This window comes from Pezoporus flaviventris, unplaced genomic scaffold, assembly GCF_033815535.1.
Source record: "Pezoporus flaviventris isolate CSIRO_AGI_PZ_B2104156 unplaced genomic scaffold, CSIRO_AGI_Pfla_v1 ptg000045l, whole genome shotgun sequence".
In the NCBI taxonomy this organism is placed as follows: Eukaryota; Metazoa; Chordata; class Aves; order Psittaciformes; family Psittacidae; genus Pezoporus; species Pezoporus flaviventris.
In genome coordinates, this window is record NW_026892593.1 from 19,595,194 (window position 1) to 19,611,609 (window position 16,416).

The 16,416-nt window shown below is 51.9% G+C and overlaps 1 protein-coding gene across 1 annotated transcript; it reads left to right on the forward strand.

The window, feature by feature from the left end:
- Nucleotides 1-8,114: 8,114 nt before the first annotated feature.
- Nucleotides 8,115-11,132, forward strand: FEZF1 (FEZ family zinc finger 1). The gene is made up of 4 exons (XM_061467088.1): nucleotides 8,115-9,269; nucleotides 9,453-9,587; nucleotides 9,863-9,995; nucleotides 10,712-11,132. The coding sequence occupies exons 1-4, from the start codon at nucleotides 8,472-8,474 to the stop codon at nucleotides 11,017-11,019; spliced, it is 1,374 nt and encodes a 457-aa protein (XP_061323072.1). The 5' UTR covers nucleotides 8,115-8,471; the 3' UTR covers nucleotides 11,020-11,132.
- Nucleotides 11,133-16,416: the final 5,284 nt, after the last annotated feature.

Below are 16,416 nucleotides of genomic sequence, written 5' to 3' on the forward strand. Positions count from 1 at the left end.
CCATTTGAACTGCTGTATGATTCTTCATGAGAATTTTAAGATTATTATATTTAGTTTATGCAGTGATTTATAGTGAATATATTTATTTTATAGAACAAATCTATAGCAAATATCCAAGGACATGATGCCTTGATAAAGAGAAAAAGCGATCAAAAACCCCTCACTGGCAGATGAACAGACAGTGCCTGCTGTCCGTTTTTCTATGCCCTCAGTATGAGCTGGAGAGAATTCATTTTCATCAGTCAAAATTCACACAACTTATGAAGAATGCTGGGAGGGAGAGTGAGTTTTTTGGGGGGAGGAAGGAGAGTTGTTGGGATTTTTTTGCAGGAGCGTGACTAATTCCTGGTTTTGTGTAGACAAAAAGAACACACGTGATACCCAAAGACATAAGGAAAGTTGCGGAAGTCCTTGTTGAGCCACAGTGCTTTACTTGAAGGGCTTTGCTGATGAACTGCTGAGGATTCGTGAAGTTTCCCCACAAGAACACCCCACAGGACTTCAGGGGCCTGCCACAAGCATGCAGGGCTGCTGCAGGAGCTGAGAATGAGAATTGCAAGGAAGTTGTCGAAGTTGCATTTCGGCACATTTGGTAGCTCAGCCAAGCAGGGAAGGGCGAATTTCCCCTCTTCCCAGCTGCGTGGGGAGACATGCAAAATGGCATTTTTTTCTTGTGGCAAGCCAGCTTCTTTATGAGACTTGAGGTGACTTCAGTGAAAAGGAAGACAGGAGAGCTGGTGAGGAAGACCTTTCTTCTCAGCTCTTAGCGCTCGACCAGAGGTGCCTGGAGAGGCTGGGAGGGCAGGGGTGCGGGCACGCCCTGCCCCAGGATGCGTATGGCTGCAGTGCAGTGAGCAATGTGGGGAGCAGGGCTGCTGCGGGGCAAGGCGAGGAGAGGCAGGCAGGGTGTGCACATCACGCTCCCCTCCGTCGCTGTGTGTTCCTGTTACCAGCTCTGCTGGGTGGAGCAGGACAGGGAACCTCAGCAGAGTTTTCCACCATTCCCAGGCTCCCAGGTGGGTTTTCTTGTTTAAGTTTTGACAAGAGAGAAAGAACTGCGTATTCCTCTCACATCTCTTGTCCTAGTCATGCCAGTGCATGCAAGTGGATGGCATTTGAAGGGCCAGGAGATGCAGCCTCAGCCAGAGTCTGTCTGGGGCAGTGAGAAGGGTAGAGGCAGCCAGGGTATCCAGTGTAATAGCCAGCTCCCAGGCCCAAGGAAGCAAAGAGATCAGTGCTGATCAAGTCCAGAGGGAGCTTTGGCTCTGCAAAGACCCCCTTGATTGCCTTCTCCCTACCACCTCTGTATTCCTGAGCCGGTTGTACACAGGCGAAGGCAGGTGTCACCATGGTGGCCATACCATGACTCTGAGGCCCTCTGGGGCAGAGGCATGCCAGGACCATGCAGGATGCCCTGAGAAGGTGGCATTAGTTGATTTTTAAGGTTCTGAGATGACATGAGGGTAGAATTGATACCAAAAGTGGACGCTGTCCATAGCAAGTCACTGACAGTGTGGAAGCCTGGACTGGGAACTAGAAACATTGGGACAGAAGTGGCTGTTGCCAGCACATCCCAGGAGGTGATGGGTCCAACTGTCCTTCAGCACAGAATGACCTGGCAGTAATCCACTTTCCCATCCCACTAGCACAAATCCCTGCAGGAATCACACTGATTTAAATTCACCTTTCCTGTGGGCTTGTCCTCTGTCCCAGGTTGTCCCCACACCAAGGTTTCCTGATAAGACAAACACCTCTCCCTATCAGTTTGGACAATAACAGAACAGGGATAGTAATTTCACCTGTCAGCACCTCAGGAGGACTCGCAGGCCATCATGGGCCTCATCTAGGACTTCAACTCACAGCCTCTGCCTGGGGACTCCACCTCAGCTCAGCCCAAGGCTTCCAGTCTCTGCTTCTGTGATGGAGCAGGAGTGCTGGTTTCTCACTCAGCTACAGCCTGCCATGTGCTTGCTTACGGGCCCTCTTGATTCAGAACCTGACCCACAGACTGACTTCAGACCTTCCTGATCTTCACAAATGCATCAGTGATCTGGGCTCTGGGTTGCCACCACCTCTCTTGCCCCATCCTGCCCTGCTCCCTGGATTGCTGTGGGGGACCAGCAGCGACTGATAGGGCTCTGCCTTGCCCTGTCAGCCCTGGGATCCCCCTCTGCCCCTCCATCCCATGGGGTGCAGTCACACATTCTATGCCTTGACATAATTTAAATATATATATATTTAAGTTATGTATCTGTCAGTAAGATCAAGATGAGTAAGGAAATGATAAAAAACAAACCAAAGATGAGTGCTCGCCAAAGGCTCCCCAAGGAGCAACCTCCCACGTCAGCCCTGGGGGCACAGCACACGCTGGATGCTTCCTGGGGTCCTTCCTCTGGTCAGGTCCCGGGTGTTCCCTGGGTGGTGGGGAGCAGCACTCTTCCTGGGACACACCAAGCCATGGGTACAAAGGACGGTCGGGGCTCCTACGCAAGACAGCAAGTGTTGTCCCCCACTGGGGGAACACGGCAATGTGGCCTGCGGGACAGGCTGTGGAATGGGTGGTTGCGGTTGAGCCTTCCTGCATGGAGAGCACCCCTTATGCGTGCTCCAAAGGTAAAAATCAAACTTCTGAGTAACAGCAGATGAGCACATCGCAGACGGCGGGAGCCGCAAGGCAGCAGCAGTAGGGTCCCGCTGCAGAGAGGGAGTTGGGCTCCTGTTGTGCCAAGGGGACGGAACCTGAGACCCCCGTGGGACCCACAGAGGCACTTCGGTCGGCCTGGGACAGCCAGCGCAGCCGCCGGCCCCTCCGGGCTCCCACCAGCCCCGGTGCGTTTTGTTCTAATAAGGACTAAGGGGAAAAATAATAATAGTAAGTTTGAGGCTTTGACTTCAGGCTGATTACTCTCTTGTCGTCTTCCTACCCCGAGGGCTGCTCAGTTACCCCATCCTTGCCGGGTAGCAGCGGGGAATGCTGGCAGGGAGGCCCCTCCTGGCGCAGTCCAGCAGCGGCCACGCCGGGTCATGGCTCCTGCTTTCGTCCTTATTTTCACGTTCCCCACTTAGCAAAACCGAAAAGGGCCCCGGCCCCGGCAGGCCGGGTTTGCCAGCTCCGTGCTGCAGCCCCTGGACGGTGGACACCCCTCCCCGTCCTCACTGGGAGCCAGCGGTGCAGAGGCATTCAGGCAGCCGAGCAGCTCTTTGCATTGCTCCAGGTTAGCTCCCAGTACACTGGGAGAAAAGAGAAAACAAAAATAAGTTAATTGCTCCTGATCCTATTCAGGAAGCTTTTTTTTTAAAAAAAAAAAAAAAAAAAGTAGCTTCCCCCAGCCAAAGAGCGGAAGGCGTTCATTGAACAGCAAACGGGGATAAACATTTGTTGAACTGGGAAAGGAACAAATGGGAAAGTGTCATTCACGGCTTCAGCTGCCGCTGGCCTCTCCCAGCCACTTCCACCAAGGGCCCTTTGGAGCTGATGACACCGACGGGTCCCCTCGCGGGCGGACTGATTAGATTAGACGTGATTGTTGAAGCTCCCGGCCCTCGCTGGCACACTTGCACCGCCCGCCCGCAAGAATTACGGGAGGGCCGGGAGCACTGCTTCAGAGGGTCACTTGTAATTTCGATTACACGTGATTAAAGGATTTATACATGAAAAGGCTTAATTTGCACCCGTTTGGATTTCGGTTTAGAGAGGTCTGTACGAGACGCGCTGTAGTGTCAAACTTTGTTTTACCTCCGGGAACACTTGTGTTTGGCGGGTCACTGTCAACTGGATTTGCTTTTGTGATGGAGTCAGTTAAAAATAGCAGTTCTTTCTTCTTTTCCTTGCGGTGGAACTGATGTAGAGGGATGCCGGCACGCACTCAGTGTGTGGGGGACTATGCGTAATCTCAAAAGGTATATGCATATATATACACATATATCTATATACACATGTTTGTTTTTTTTCCATGGATAAAATATCAATGCTGCAATTTAACCCGGCAAAGCCCGAGCCCGCGTAGAGCCCGGGGCTGCTGCCCAGTGCGTCAGGCTCTGCTGCCTCCTCCCCGCGGCCGGCCGCGCCCGAGCGGACAGCAGCAGGTTCCCACCGAAAAGGACGGCGGCAGTTGCTCCCATACCATCGCAGGCCGATAAAGGGGGAGCGGAGCTGGCCCACCATCCCCGTAATCCCGGGTCTGTTTATCGCCGCTTTAATTCTTTCCCCCGTTTATATTTTGGCTTCCCTTCAAAACACAGTAAACTGCAAACCCTGAGTGGGAAAAAATAATGAGCCCAGGGACATATTCCGAGCTTCATGAAGCCGGGGTAGAGAGCGCGGCTGCGGCGGGGCCGGGCTGCTCCTCGGGCAGGGCGGCGGAGGGGCGGAGGAGCTCTTGTCCCATGTCAGGGTAAATCGCCTCTTCACGAAGCCGGTGACTCGGGAGGGCACGGCAAGGGCTGGTGCTTGGTGAGAGCTAAGCCCAGCTTTTGCAGCGAATCTCGATTAATGCAATAATATTGACAGTAATGAGGGTCTGACCGGGCGCCGTCGAGTCCTCCGGTGTGGCGGGAGGAAGTGTTTCCGTAGCCTCCCCGGTGGCTCCATACGAAGCCCGCCTGGACAGAGGGCCCGGAGCCCGCCCGGCCGGGGTGTCCCCTCCCGAGCCGCGGAGCCAGCTCGGAGCGAGCTCCCGCGGGGAGCAGCCGCTCGGTGAAACGTTTCCAAGGGAAAGAGTAATACGCGTAGCAGAAGGTTAGAGGAGTTATTATCCTTTTCAATTCATTCTTTACTTAAAAACGCAATGGAATTACTCGTTTTATTAAGGAGGAAGAAATTAAAGATTAGGCTTTAGGCGGTATTTTACCTCCCTCTAATCGCCTCTGGGATCGGATTGGAGTAATCCTGACGACGAGATGAATTCGCCGGTGACTCGGATTTTGAGTGCATGTAGAGATACGTTATGATAATAATGCAAGTGAGCAATATCAAGAACATAGCTTAGGAGAGAATGAAACACAAAGCCGATTACGGGGAAAAAGAGAACAACACCTTTCCCGGGCAGAACACGAAATCAACTCTAGGTAAAACTTTTGCCCTTAATTCCTCCGATGGGTTGTAACTCCGGGTGGCCGCGGGCCCTTTCCTTCCCCTGCCGGGGCTCGGTCTGGCTCCGGGGAGCCCGGCCCAGGCTGCAGAAAGAAACCGGACAGCAGGTTGCTTTTCGCCACCCTCAGAGCCTGTAAATCTCTGCCTCGGGGACAAACCTCCCTTCACCAGCACGACTGCAAGGTGTTTGCAGCTCGGCACATCTGTAACGTCGCTAAAGAAGCGCGGTCCGAGTGGAAGACAAAGTTCGGGCCAGGACTGAAGAGAATCTATCGACACTGGTTTCTGTAAGCCTATCTATATTGTGAACATCTCCAGTACTGGCAAGGCTCCATTTCTGAGACGAAACAGAATGACTTCCCACAAAAATAAAAATTAAAAATAAAAGGATTTATATCGTTATTTAATAATTAGGGACGAGGACAAGTTTCTGTATGCTGTACGGAAAGCAAGGGAGGCATATCTGTAAAAACTAACGAATAATAAAGCTCCCGTTTCTCCAAGAGTGTCTCCCAGTATTGAGGATGCCGGTATAATTGTAATGGCAGGGCTGTAATTGCTGCTTTGGGATATTTACCCTGCTTAAAAGACACTACATATTTTACTTTCAAACACATGTCAAAAAGTCAATCCTAAAAAGACCAGTTAAGAGCAAGCTGTTAACATATTAAGTATATGGGATTTGAAGCCTCTAAAACCCACTCAACAATAATTCCCTTCTTCAGCACCAATCAAGAGGAAATTTCCCTAGATTGAATTAAATGTAAATCGCTCTGAAGGAGGAAACTCTCCTCTGGCAGGCACAAAATAAGCGAGAGACACCGACACCCCGCAGGAGCGGGTAACCGCCCCACACGGCGTTGGGTGAACACGGCTCCGGCCTCCCCCGAGTCCCTGCGTCCCGCTTGTCCCGGGCCGGTGACACCGGCCGAGGCGAAGCTGGCGGTGCCGGTGTGGGAAGCAGCAGGTAAGAAGAGACGGGCGGCAGCGGCCACCCGATCCGGAGCAGCAATTACGGTCTCAACGCCGCGACCCATCTGCCGGGGGCAGCTGCGCCCGGGCCAGGATCCCCCACCCCAGCCGAGGGAACGCAGGGAGCAGGGCTGGAGCAGAGCATCGCTGCCGGGGTCCCCGCCCGGCGCGGCTCGGTTCCGCCGTCCGGCGCTTATCCGCACGGCTGTGTCCGTCCCAGCTCCCGTGTCCCCCCCAGGGCACCGACAGGACGGGGAAGACACGGAGGTCGCCTGGCGTGAGGGCGCATCCTCCGCAGTGAGGGGTGCCGGGGCCGCAGCCCGTCGTCGGACGCCTGTCCCGGGGACCGCGGGGTGTCTCTTCCTCAGTCGCCTGCAGCTCCCCGATGCTCGAACGGCAGCTGCGGGCTGCAGAGGTACCGTCGTGGAACAGCCGCTTCCTTGTCCTCCTCAAAAGGGGCCGCGGTGACCCAGGGCGGATTCGGCCCGGCCACAGCGCCGAGGGCAAGGATGCTTCCCCCCATCCCTCCCCGGGGCCCCAGCCCATCCTCCCTGTTCTCGGTTCCCTGCAAGTGGGTTGTCCTGGGCCGGGGGGGGTGGAGGGAGACACAGCCTTTTGCAGGCTCCCTAGCTGGTACCCGTGCGGCGGGGGCCGGGCCTCCCAGCCTCGCTAGAGGCTTCTCTCCATTAGCAAACCCGAGACCTCCTCCCTCCCTCCCCCGGCCCTGAGAAGGGCAGTGGGGTCGCGGGAGTGTAGGCCGCCCCGTGTGCCCCTCCGCCGGGAGAGCCGGCCGGGCTCTGTCCTTCGGTGTTCCGCAGGCTGCCCGCCCCCAGTGCACACACAGGACCCTTGGCTTCTCCCGGAGCGTTCGGTAGCTGTCTCTCAATCACCAGCTAAGTGAACCCCAGGCCGGAGGGAGAAACAGGAGTTTGTTCTGACCCGAGCTGTCGGGTGGTGCGACAGAGGAGGACACAGAAAGCCTCTCACCCACCTCTATCCCTCTCCTCTCCCCGCCTCCCCGCTCACCCTCTGCTCCCCGCTGAAAGTCCCAACACCCTGGGAGCTGGAGCTACCACCCTAACAGGGCCGCCAATCTTCGCTGAAATACATTGTGAGCGCGTCTGTTCAGGTGCACATATACCTGTCAGCAGTGTGTGTGTTGTATACTTCTGCGTTTATCACAAGGTATCATAAATACAGACCCGTAGTTGTCGGCGTTTGTTTTCTACACGCATTATTTAAGGATAGAGAAGCTATAGTGTATATGTGGGTGATATACATGTATGTGCAGGTGTGTGTGTGTATATATGTATATACGCATAAGTTGTGCTTCAGATTTAAAAAGGCACTCCCTCTTCCTACCTTCTCTGTTCCTTCCCCAGCCCCAGGTTTTGATTCATCCTTTTGCTCACAAACACTAGTTGGACTTTGGTCCTGATGGTTCCTGCATCCCCGTGCTCTGCTCCCTCAGTCTGCTTGTCATAAGTTCTCCGCTCATTTGTTTACTGCGTTTTCCAAAAGCTCACCGCCGCCTAGCCTTGTTCTGTAAAGCAGTGAGCAGACCAGCAGCAGTCCCAGGAGCAGAGCAGCCGTCTCCCTCCCTCCGTCCCTCAGACACACACAGACAGACCCACGCACAAAGAGAGCTGTGGCTGGGAAGTGGCAAGGAAACAGACAGCTTCCCCTCCAGCCGCTTCTTCTGCAGCACCTCGTTTGACAAATACTCTGGCACTTGCCCTTGAATTGGGTTTCACATCCCTATTTAGCACTTGGACAATGATTTTAGATGATGTCACTTAAAGCCAAACAAGAAAATTGATCTCGGATTTGCTTGGCCTCTAAAGCCTGGTTAAGCAGATTGCAAATAATAATAATAAAAAAAGGGGAGGGAGGCCGAGGGGAGAGAGGCGAGAAGGAGGGAGACACCTCCTTCCCTGGGCGGGGGAGGAGCGGGCGCCAATGAAAAGTAGCCACTTTCGGGGGGGTGGGGGGGAAACTTTTCCTGTTGACTGTTGGAAGCGAATTGAGCAATTATCTAGTTTACCTTCTCCTCTTGGAAGTTAACGATTGGCGAGATCTTGGCTGCGTTATTGACACAACACTTTCTATTGATAGAAATAAGTAGCGATTGTCCCGAGTCACTGGCGCGCCAAAGTAACCGGCGATGGGCTGGCTTGATGCCGCCGGGCTCAGAGGGCTGGTTCCGCCGGCGGAGGAGGTGATGGTGCTGGTGGCGGCGGCGATGCTGCTCTCCCTCCTTGCAGATCAGTGACAAGAGAAGGGGCAGAGAGTGAAACAGAGTGAGAGAGGGGAGAGGATAGGAAAAAAAAAAAAAGAAAGAGAAAAAAAAAAAAAAAGAGGCGTCTACCAAAGCGGCTCAAACCGGGCGAACAAATGCAATCCAGCCATGGACAATAGTGGCCACCATACGGCGACCAAAATCCTAGCGACTCCTCCAGCCAGAGAAAGCCTGTCTGCCAGGAGCAACATGATCAGCACGCCCAAGCCCCTCGCCTTCTCCATTGAGCGCATCATGGCGCGGACGCCAGAGCCCCGCTCCATCCCCGTCCCGCAGCTCCTCCACGGCTCCGTGGCCAAAGGCGACCCCAAGCACCCGCTGCACCTCAACTCCTCCATCCCCTGCATGATCCCCTTTGTCCCGGTGGCGTACGACCCCCTGCCCAAAGCGGCGGTGGCCGGAGTGGAACCCAGGAAGGCTCATTTAGACTCCTCTTCCTCGCCCTCCTTTAGCTGCGGCGATCTCTTGAACTGTGCCCTGAGCTTGAAAGGAGATTTCCCCCGCGATGCCCTGCCCTTGCAGCAGTACAAACTGGTAAGACCCCGAGTGGTCAATCACTCCTCCTTCCACGCCATGGGAGCCCTGTGCTATTTCAACCGAGGCGACAGCCCTTGTCACCCGTCCTCCAGTGTCAACATCCACCCGGTGGCTTCTTATTTTCTCAGCTCCCCCTTGCACCCGCAGCCCAAGGCTTACCTGGCGGAGAGGAACAAGCTGGTGCTGCCGGCCGTGGACAAGTACCCGGCGGGGGTGGCCTTCAAGGACTTGTCTCAGACCCAGCTGCAGCACTACATGAAAGAGAGCGCCCAGATCCTCTCGGAAAAAATCGCCTACAAGACATCGGAGTTCAGCCGCGGCTCCCCGAGCAGCAAGCCCAAAGTTTTCACGTGTGAAGTTTGTGGAAAGGCAAGTAGAGCGGCAGCTCGCCACCCTTCCTCTCTCCCCAGCCTCCTGACTCGGCCGTCTGACCGCCGGGTCCTCGGTCCCTCGCTTGCTTGATTTTTAAGCGACGGCTTCCCCTTCGGCGCTCTCGCCTTCTAATCGCAATTGTTATTTGTGTGTGTGTGTGTGTCTGATTTCACTCTCAAGGTATTTAATGCACATTATAACTTAACTCGCCATATGCCGGTGCACACGGGAGCCAGACCCTTTGTTTGCAAAGTTTGCGGGAAGGGCTTCAGACAGGCAAGCACGCTCTGCCGGCACAAGATCATCCACACCCAGGTGAGCTTCCCCTCCGTCCCTCCCTCCCTCCCCGAGACCTTTCCTCTCAGCCTTTTCGGGGGGCCCGAGCCCCGCCAGGCAGTGGCGCGTTACAGAGGGCGGTTGAGCTGGGGCCGCGGGAATTTAATTTGCTCCAGGAGATGTGGGTGCCGCGGGGTGCCGCTCACCGGGAGCGGGAGCCACCAGCTAGCACACAGAACGCCTGCAAACCCGCAAACCCCGTACTCCCGCACACCAACCACCGAGCCGTGACTTTGGCGTTTGTTTCCCTCCAGGAAAAGCCACACAAGTGCAACCAGTGCGGCAAAGCCTTTAACCGGAGCTCGACCCTGAACACGCACACGCGAATACACGCTGGCTACAAACCTTTTGTTTGTGAATTTTGTGGCAAAGGATTTCACCAGAAAGGTACCTGGCCCCAGAGCACTCTCCCTTGCGGCCCCCCCCCAGGCGAGGCCGAGCGTCTGGACTATTCGGACGGGGGAGAGTTTATTTTGGGTTTAATGGCTGCTGCTAGAGATTGAGGTTAATTTTAAGTACCGCTGTCCCCTGCCCGTTTCCCTCTGCACGACCCAGCCTGGGGCCGGGCTCTGGTTCCGCCTTCCCGTGGCAGCGCCCGTTGTCGGCGCACGGCACCCGCGGTTCGGCAAACGAGTTAGCCGCTTTTTTCCCTCTCCCAGTGCGGGATTTGGTTCGCTTTTCTCCCCGTGCTGCTGGGAAGGCTGAATCAAGGGGTTTTATTTCTACAATTGATGGGATTTCGGTTTATTCGATTATTCCCCCCGAGAGAAGCTGCGGCTGCCCCATCCCTGACAGTGTTCAAGGCCAGGTTGGACGGGGCTTGGAACAACCTAGTCGTAGTGGAAAGTGTCCCTGCCCGTGGCAGAGGGGTGGAACTGGATGGTCTTTAAGGCCCATTCCAACCCAAACAGTTCTACTATTCTGTCTGTCAAGGGACCGGCCGCGGGTGAATGGGGAGAAGGCTGGTGTTTGCGAAGAGGTCGGCGGTCGTTTCGGTTAAAGCATAGCTCTGGGGTTTCGGGATGCTGGGGGGTTTTCCCCTGGTCTTTGCAGCACCCAGTTCTGATCCCCGGGTCCCTTGGCCCTTTTTGTCTCGTTCCCAGGCAATTACAAAAACCACAAGCTGACTCACAGCGGCGAGAAGCAATTCAAGTGCAATATCTGCAACAAGGCTTTCCACCAGGTGTACAACCTGACGTTCCACATGCACACCCACAACGACAAGAAGCCCTTCACCTGCCCCACCTGCGGCAAAGGCTTCTGCAGGAACTTTGACCTCAAGAAGCACGTCCGCAAGCTGCACGACAGCGCCCTGGGACTGCCCCGGGCCCCCGCAGAGCTGGGGGGGCCTGACCAGCAGCCGGCCCCCTCCGGGCCGCTGCTGCCGGGCCCGCCACCGCTCCAGCCTTGAGGGTGGGAGCTCCAGCCGCCCCTTGCATGCACCTGTTAAGCGGTTTTGTGTGTTATGCTCTATATCGCCACTCACGTCCATGGGACCGGTTGTTTCCCCTCTTTATTTTTCTAATTTTATGTTTTTTAAGACTCTATTTTTATTTTTTTTTTGTCGTTGCATCTCAGGTGGAGAGATGATTTAAAAAAGCAAAAAGGAAAAGAAAACGCGCCAAGCCAATTTCTGCTGTATTTATTTGGGGTCTGTATTACCCGAACCGGGAACGCTGCACCACTTTAATTATTTCGATGTATATATATCTCCATTGTGTTGATCCCGCCCTGCCTCCGCTGCCTGCTGGTTATTCCTCCCCTTTCTTGATTTCCACCTCTCCCCTCTTCCCTCCTGAATATCGTATCTATATGGACAGAACTGGTCCGCTATGTACGAATTTGAATTTCGGTTTGATTCTTCTTGCACGTGAAGAAAAAAAAAAAAAGAAAGAGAGAAAAAAAATGTATTTCGTTGACCTCGTGGAAATAAATAACTCGCCCGTGGGGGGCTGCGGCTGGGCCTGGGAGCGCGGCGCGGGGGATGCCGAGCTGCAAACCTCCGCCGCGTCCCTGCCAAAACACTCCAACAACCGCTAAAGACTTTAATTAAGAGGGGTAATTAGTTCGGATTGATCAAAGCCGGGTTGTTATGTTATTAACTACTCAGCAGACTCTGCCAAGCCGAGCGCGCTCGTCGGTGGGAGCCTGAGGAGCGGCGGGAGGGGTCGGCCGGGTGTGCGGCGCTCCCGGGGTAACCGCACTGGGCAGGAATAGCGGGTGTTGCCCCCCGGGAGAGCAGCAGTACCCGCTCGCCTCCTGCAGCCCCACCGCGGGCTGCGGGTGCTTTCAGGGCGGGGGGAGCGCAGGGCTCCCGGCCAACGCTGGGGGATAGCCCCGTTCCTGGGGGCTTGGCGGCCACGTCTGCGGGACCCCTCACGAATGGTTTTTGGTCCTTCGGGGCACCCCGACTCTTGCCTAGGTTTTACAACACCTGGAGCCCTCGCTAGGGTTTGGCTGTATGGGAAGGAGCGCGATGTGGTGGTGCCTAAATGGTTACACTCAGGAGGGGTTATCCCCGGGCAGGAGGTTCTTCCCTTCCCGCCTCTGGCCGCCCCTCACCAGGAATCCTCGCAACCAGCAGGTCTAGATGGTGGCCGGGTACCCTTGTCTCACCGGGCATCTTTGAAAGGGGCTGAGTGAAGAAGTGAGCTTTTCGCACGTCTCGGAGTACCGCAATAGACCTCTGAACGAGCGGCTCTGCTTGTACAAAGCAAAGCAACAGGTCGGCTGCACAGCCCGGCAGGGCTCAGCCCCTCCCGGGAGCCTGGGGACGCGCCGCTTCCCTCCCGGCTCCGGAGCGCGAGGGGTTGTTTGAGTGAAGGGGCTTCCGAGCAGAACACTGACAGACGTTGCATGTGCAACGGTGTAGGACCGACCCCCCCCACCCCCTCCCCGTAGTGGGTCCCCGCTTCGGAGACCTCGGGAGCAGCTCCCCGTTTTTCCACGCTGATTTGCGGCGGCAGGGATGGGGGGAGGTAGCGGGATGCGGGAGGCAAGTGACCGGCTGAAGTGACCCGGGTAGATCTGGAGGCGGGCTGGAGAGCAGGAGAGGGAGAGGGTCCTGCAGGGCAGTGCGCACGGGCTGGGTTTCTGCTGAGGATCTGGCTCCTCAGGCTAGGAGAGGGTCATTCAGGCTCCAACAGGGATACATTCCTCCCAAAACAGGTGACTGCGGTGCATTGCGAGTTCTTGTTCCTTGCTTGCCAAAGGTAAACTTCTGTAACATGCAAGGAAAGGTAAGATGTCCCACAGATCCTGCTGAAATAGTGTGGGTGTGCCATTTCTGTGAGTCTCTGCTTGAGTGACACAAATCAAAGCAGAAATCCAGCTTACTTTTCTTACTGCTCAGCGTCAGTACAAGATTCTGCAACTCTGTCTTGGCAAGTTGCTAAGTATCTTAATTTATAACTCTTTTAAACAGTCCAAAACTATTAAAGCACTGCAGGTATACTGCAACAGTCACAGAAGTATTTCATATCATGATAAAAGGATATAAATGTAAATATATGATGAAGTGAAAGAGGAGTCTAACCTGACCACCTTGTGATCAGTAAGTAACATCAGTCTCAAATCAAACATCTGCATGAGGCCTAAAGACACCACAGATGACTCTGTACTCTGGTTACCCAGGTGCCTGACAATTCTTTGCTCTATCTTGTTTCTCCAAACTTGTACTAAGAGTTGGGAGGGCTCAGGCTTCCTCAGGCAGCAGTGGTTAATTTACTCCTTTTGTGTGGTTAGAGAGGGAGAAAGAATGTCCAGCGTTGCTTGAACATGGACCCTTTATGGGTTTACAAGCAGTAATCATTATTTTGCCTTCCCTCCTGTGAAAGATCTGCAGACATTGCATAATCTGTGTTCTGCATTTTCCTGATCAGTATTGCTGTTTTCCTAATGCACTCACATGCTGAAGTGACCATGTTTTAAATTGGAGTGGAAATGAGGCACTCTAGTTTTATTCCAAGGTGAAGTAGAAAAAGTCAGTGATGGGCATGGATAAGTGTTTCTCTTGCCTAGATTTCTTGAGGCAAACAGTACAGATGTGGGACTTCACAGGGAGATAAAGATCGCTCATTTGTTATTTCGCTATTTAAAACCATGTTTGTGTCAAAGGCTGGGATTAATACATGTCTCAGAAGGCCTGTGCTGCATTACCCTTCATTTCCTGTCTTGCAAGATTAATCTCAGGTTAAGTGAATTTCTAGTTAATGGTCAGAGGCAATTCAAAGCTGATGAAATCATCTTGAAAGACACAAGCTATAATTTCATCTATGTCCAAAACTTAGAGCTGTTAACACCTCTCGTTACTACAGACAATACTTTTAATATTACTTTTTTTAATTGTGAATAATTTTGATAGGAGAAAGAGAGTCATCTGTGCCTAAAGGAAAGGTTACATGTTCTGGTTCCTGCGTGATAGTCAGCATTATTGCCATATTATCGCTGTCCTCTATGACAACTGGTTGGCCTTATTCTACCAGTTCTTGGTGGACACTTGGAGGAGAAGGGCATTGGTGGGTCTGGATCTGCTAAAGCAGAGCTGCAGAGTTGAATATTAGCACTCTGACGATACTGTAGCCCAACCCCCATCAACCACAACAGTTTCACTTACTGGATAAAAGGCAGGCAAGTCTGGTGCCTATGGGACTCCGCAGCAGAGAGCCCTTGTAAAGGAGGATCTGTTGCCCTTTACACCTGGTCCGTGCCCAGGATCTCTCAGATAGGACTGAATTTTTTCTGTGCTTGTCAGATGCTACAGTTATGTTAGCATGTGTCAATGCTGAAAGTGCCATGTATCTGAAGAGCCACCAGGGTTACCAAAGCTGCCATATAGTGCTATAGAAATAAAATACACCACCAGCAGGATTTTCTCACAGAGTCAGACACAAAGTTCTTCCTGAAGCTGAAATGGTGCTGGCTCTAATACTGCTTTATTTGTGATCAGCTTTCCAATAGCTAAATAGCTACCCAAACCCATGTTCTACTGCACAGGTAGTTAAATAGAAATTCAGCATATCTCAAGGTACCCAACGTGGAAATCAGACAATAATTAGTCAAGGATGCATTCTGGTTTTAATTTTCCTTTTCTTTTTCTTTTCTTTTTTTCCTTTTGAAAATAGAAGGACTAAACCAAGCAACAGAAATTCATCTGGAGCCAGCCCAAATGAAGACATGTTGCTCACAGCTTAGTATCAGAACAATTTAACTGGACAGTGCTCAAAAACTAGAAAATAGAATGCCCTTAGTCTGCACCCGGTGTGTTGTACTTAGAATGGGACAGTCACCATTTTGTTCTTTGGTGCTTAGTAAAGAAAATAAGGACATAATTTGCACATGTTTTGACAAATGAAATAATTGGAACTCCGTAGGTATGTGAATCTTTCCTGCTGGCTATTTGGCTGCTGGTTTGCACAGGTACCATCCTCACAGAAGGAAAATAGTGTTGTACCCTGCTGGCAGCTGTAGTAGTAACAATTCCGTAGTAACCTGCAGCTGTCCTGTAAAAAGCAGTGGTAGGTTTAGTTCCTGTAAGGGCAGTGGGAGCTCCAGCTCCTCGCCATGGTGGTCTACGGCTGCAGGCTGGATTACTTTTGGAAAACTACTTTGGGGCTGTGCAGGACAGTGAAAGCCCCTACAGCAGCTGTGGAACTCACTGTTGGTCTCATGGGTTTGCAGAAGGTTATTCTTTTGCTTCAGTAATCTGCAACTCTTGGAACAATACAAACCTTCTGGTTTTAAAACCTCTGGTGGGATTAGGAAGCATGAGCAGTGTCTATCTTCAGTCCGCCTTTGAAGCTTTATGGAAGTCATTTGATGGCTCCACTGTTCAGTCACTCTGTTGTAATCAAATCCTTGCGTGTTTGATTAGGCACAGTATTAAATCCTATAACCATGCCTGTGGAAATATAAATACAAAAACTCCTCCCTTTCTGCCTGTGAGATTGCTAATATTTCACCACCATTACTATGGTATTCCTAAGAAATCATCTTCAGTTACCAAGCAATTAAAACACTTAGAAGCTGTTTTTCTGGGTTTCTTTTTTGATTTTGTTTTTGTTTTTGTTTTTTAACCCTGAATAATTCTGAAAAGCTAATACATAATAAGTTTTATTTTGGGTGAAAACCAAAAGAGGGATACTTAACAAATGTGAGTGTGAGCAGCTTACCTTCAACTGCACAGGTAGGTTAAACGTTTATTTTCAGAGATGGGACTATATGACTCAGTTGCAGACTGACAGAGCATCTGAGAGGAACCTTGGTTCATGGTACTTTATCTTAGAGGGATTAAATATAGCTGGTGACACAAAATCAACCTTCTCAAAATACTTCTAAACCACCTGTTAACCTCTTGATATTACCATCAAACATCTGAAGTGTTTATGCTTCCATGTAAAAAACCTTGCCAAACTCAGATTTAAAAGAAACAATCTTGAACAAGAACTTTCTTTCTAAACAATAATGAAAAACCCTGGGTTAACAAATAGGTTCAGATGAATACCTTTTTCTGAACAAGCAAGACTTTGTAAAAGTAACCTCTGCTGAGGAAAAAATCTAAACCACAGTATCTTCAGAAGAATAATTATTTAGTTTTAACTAGAAAATGCTTTGATCAATTGTTTCTTTTCCTGTGTTTGCCAGAAAATGGAAAAAAAAAAAAAAAAGCCAAACCAATCTATTTGGCCTATATTTTAAAGGAACAATATGCTGGCTGTTAATAAAAAATTATTATGAGGAAGGCAGGAATCACATAATGTTTCTTTCTTTTATGTTTGCCAGCAAATACATTAACCTACATATCATAAAC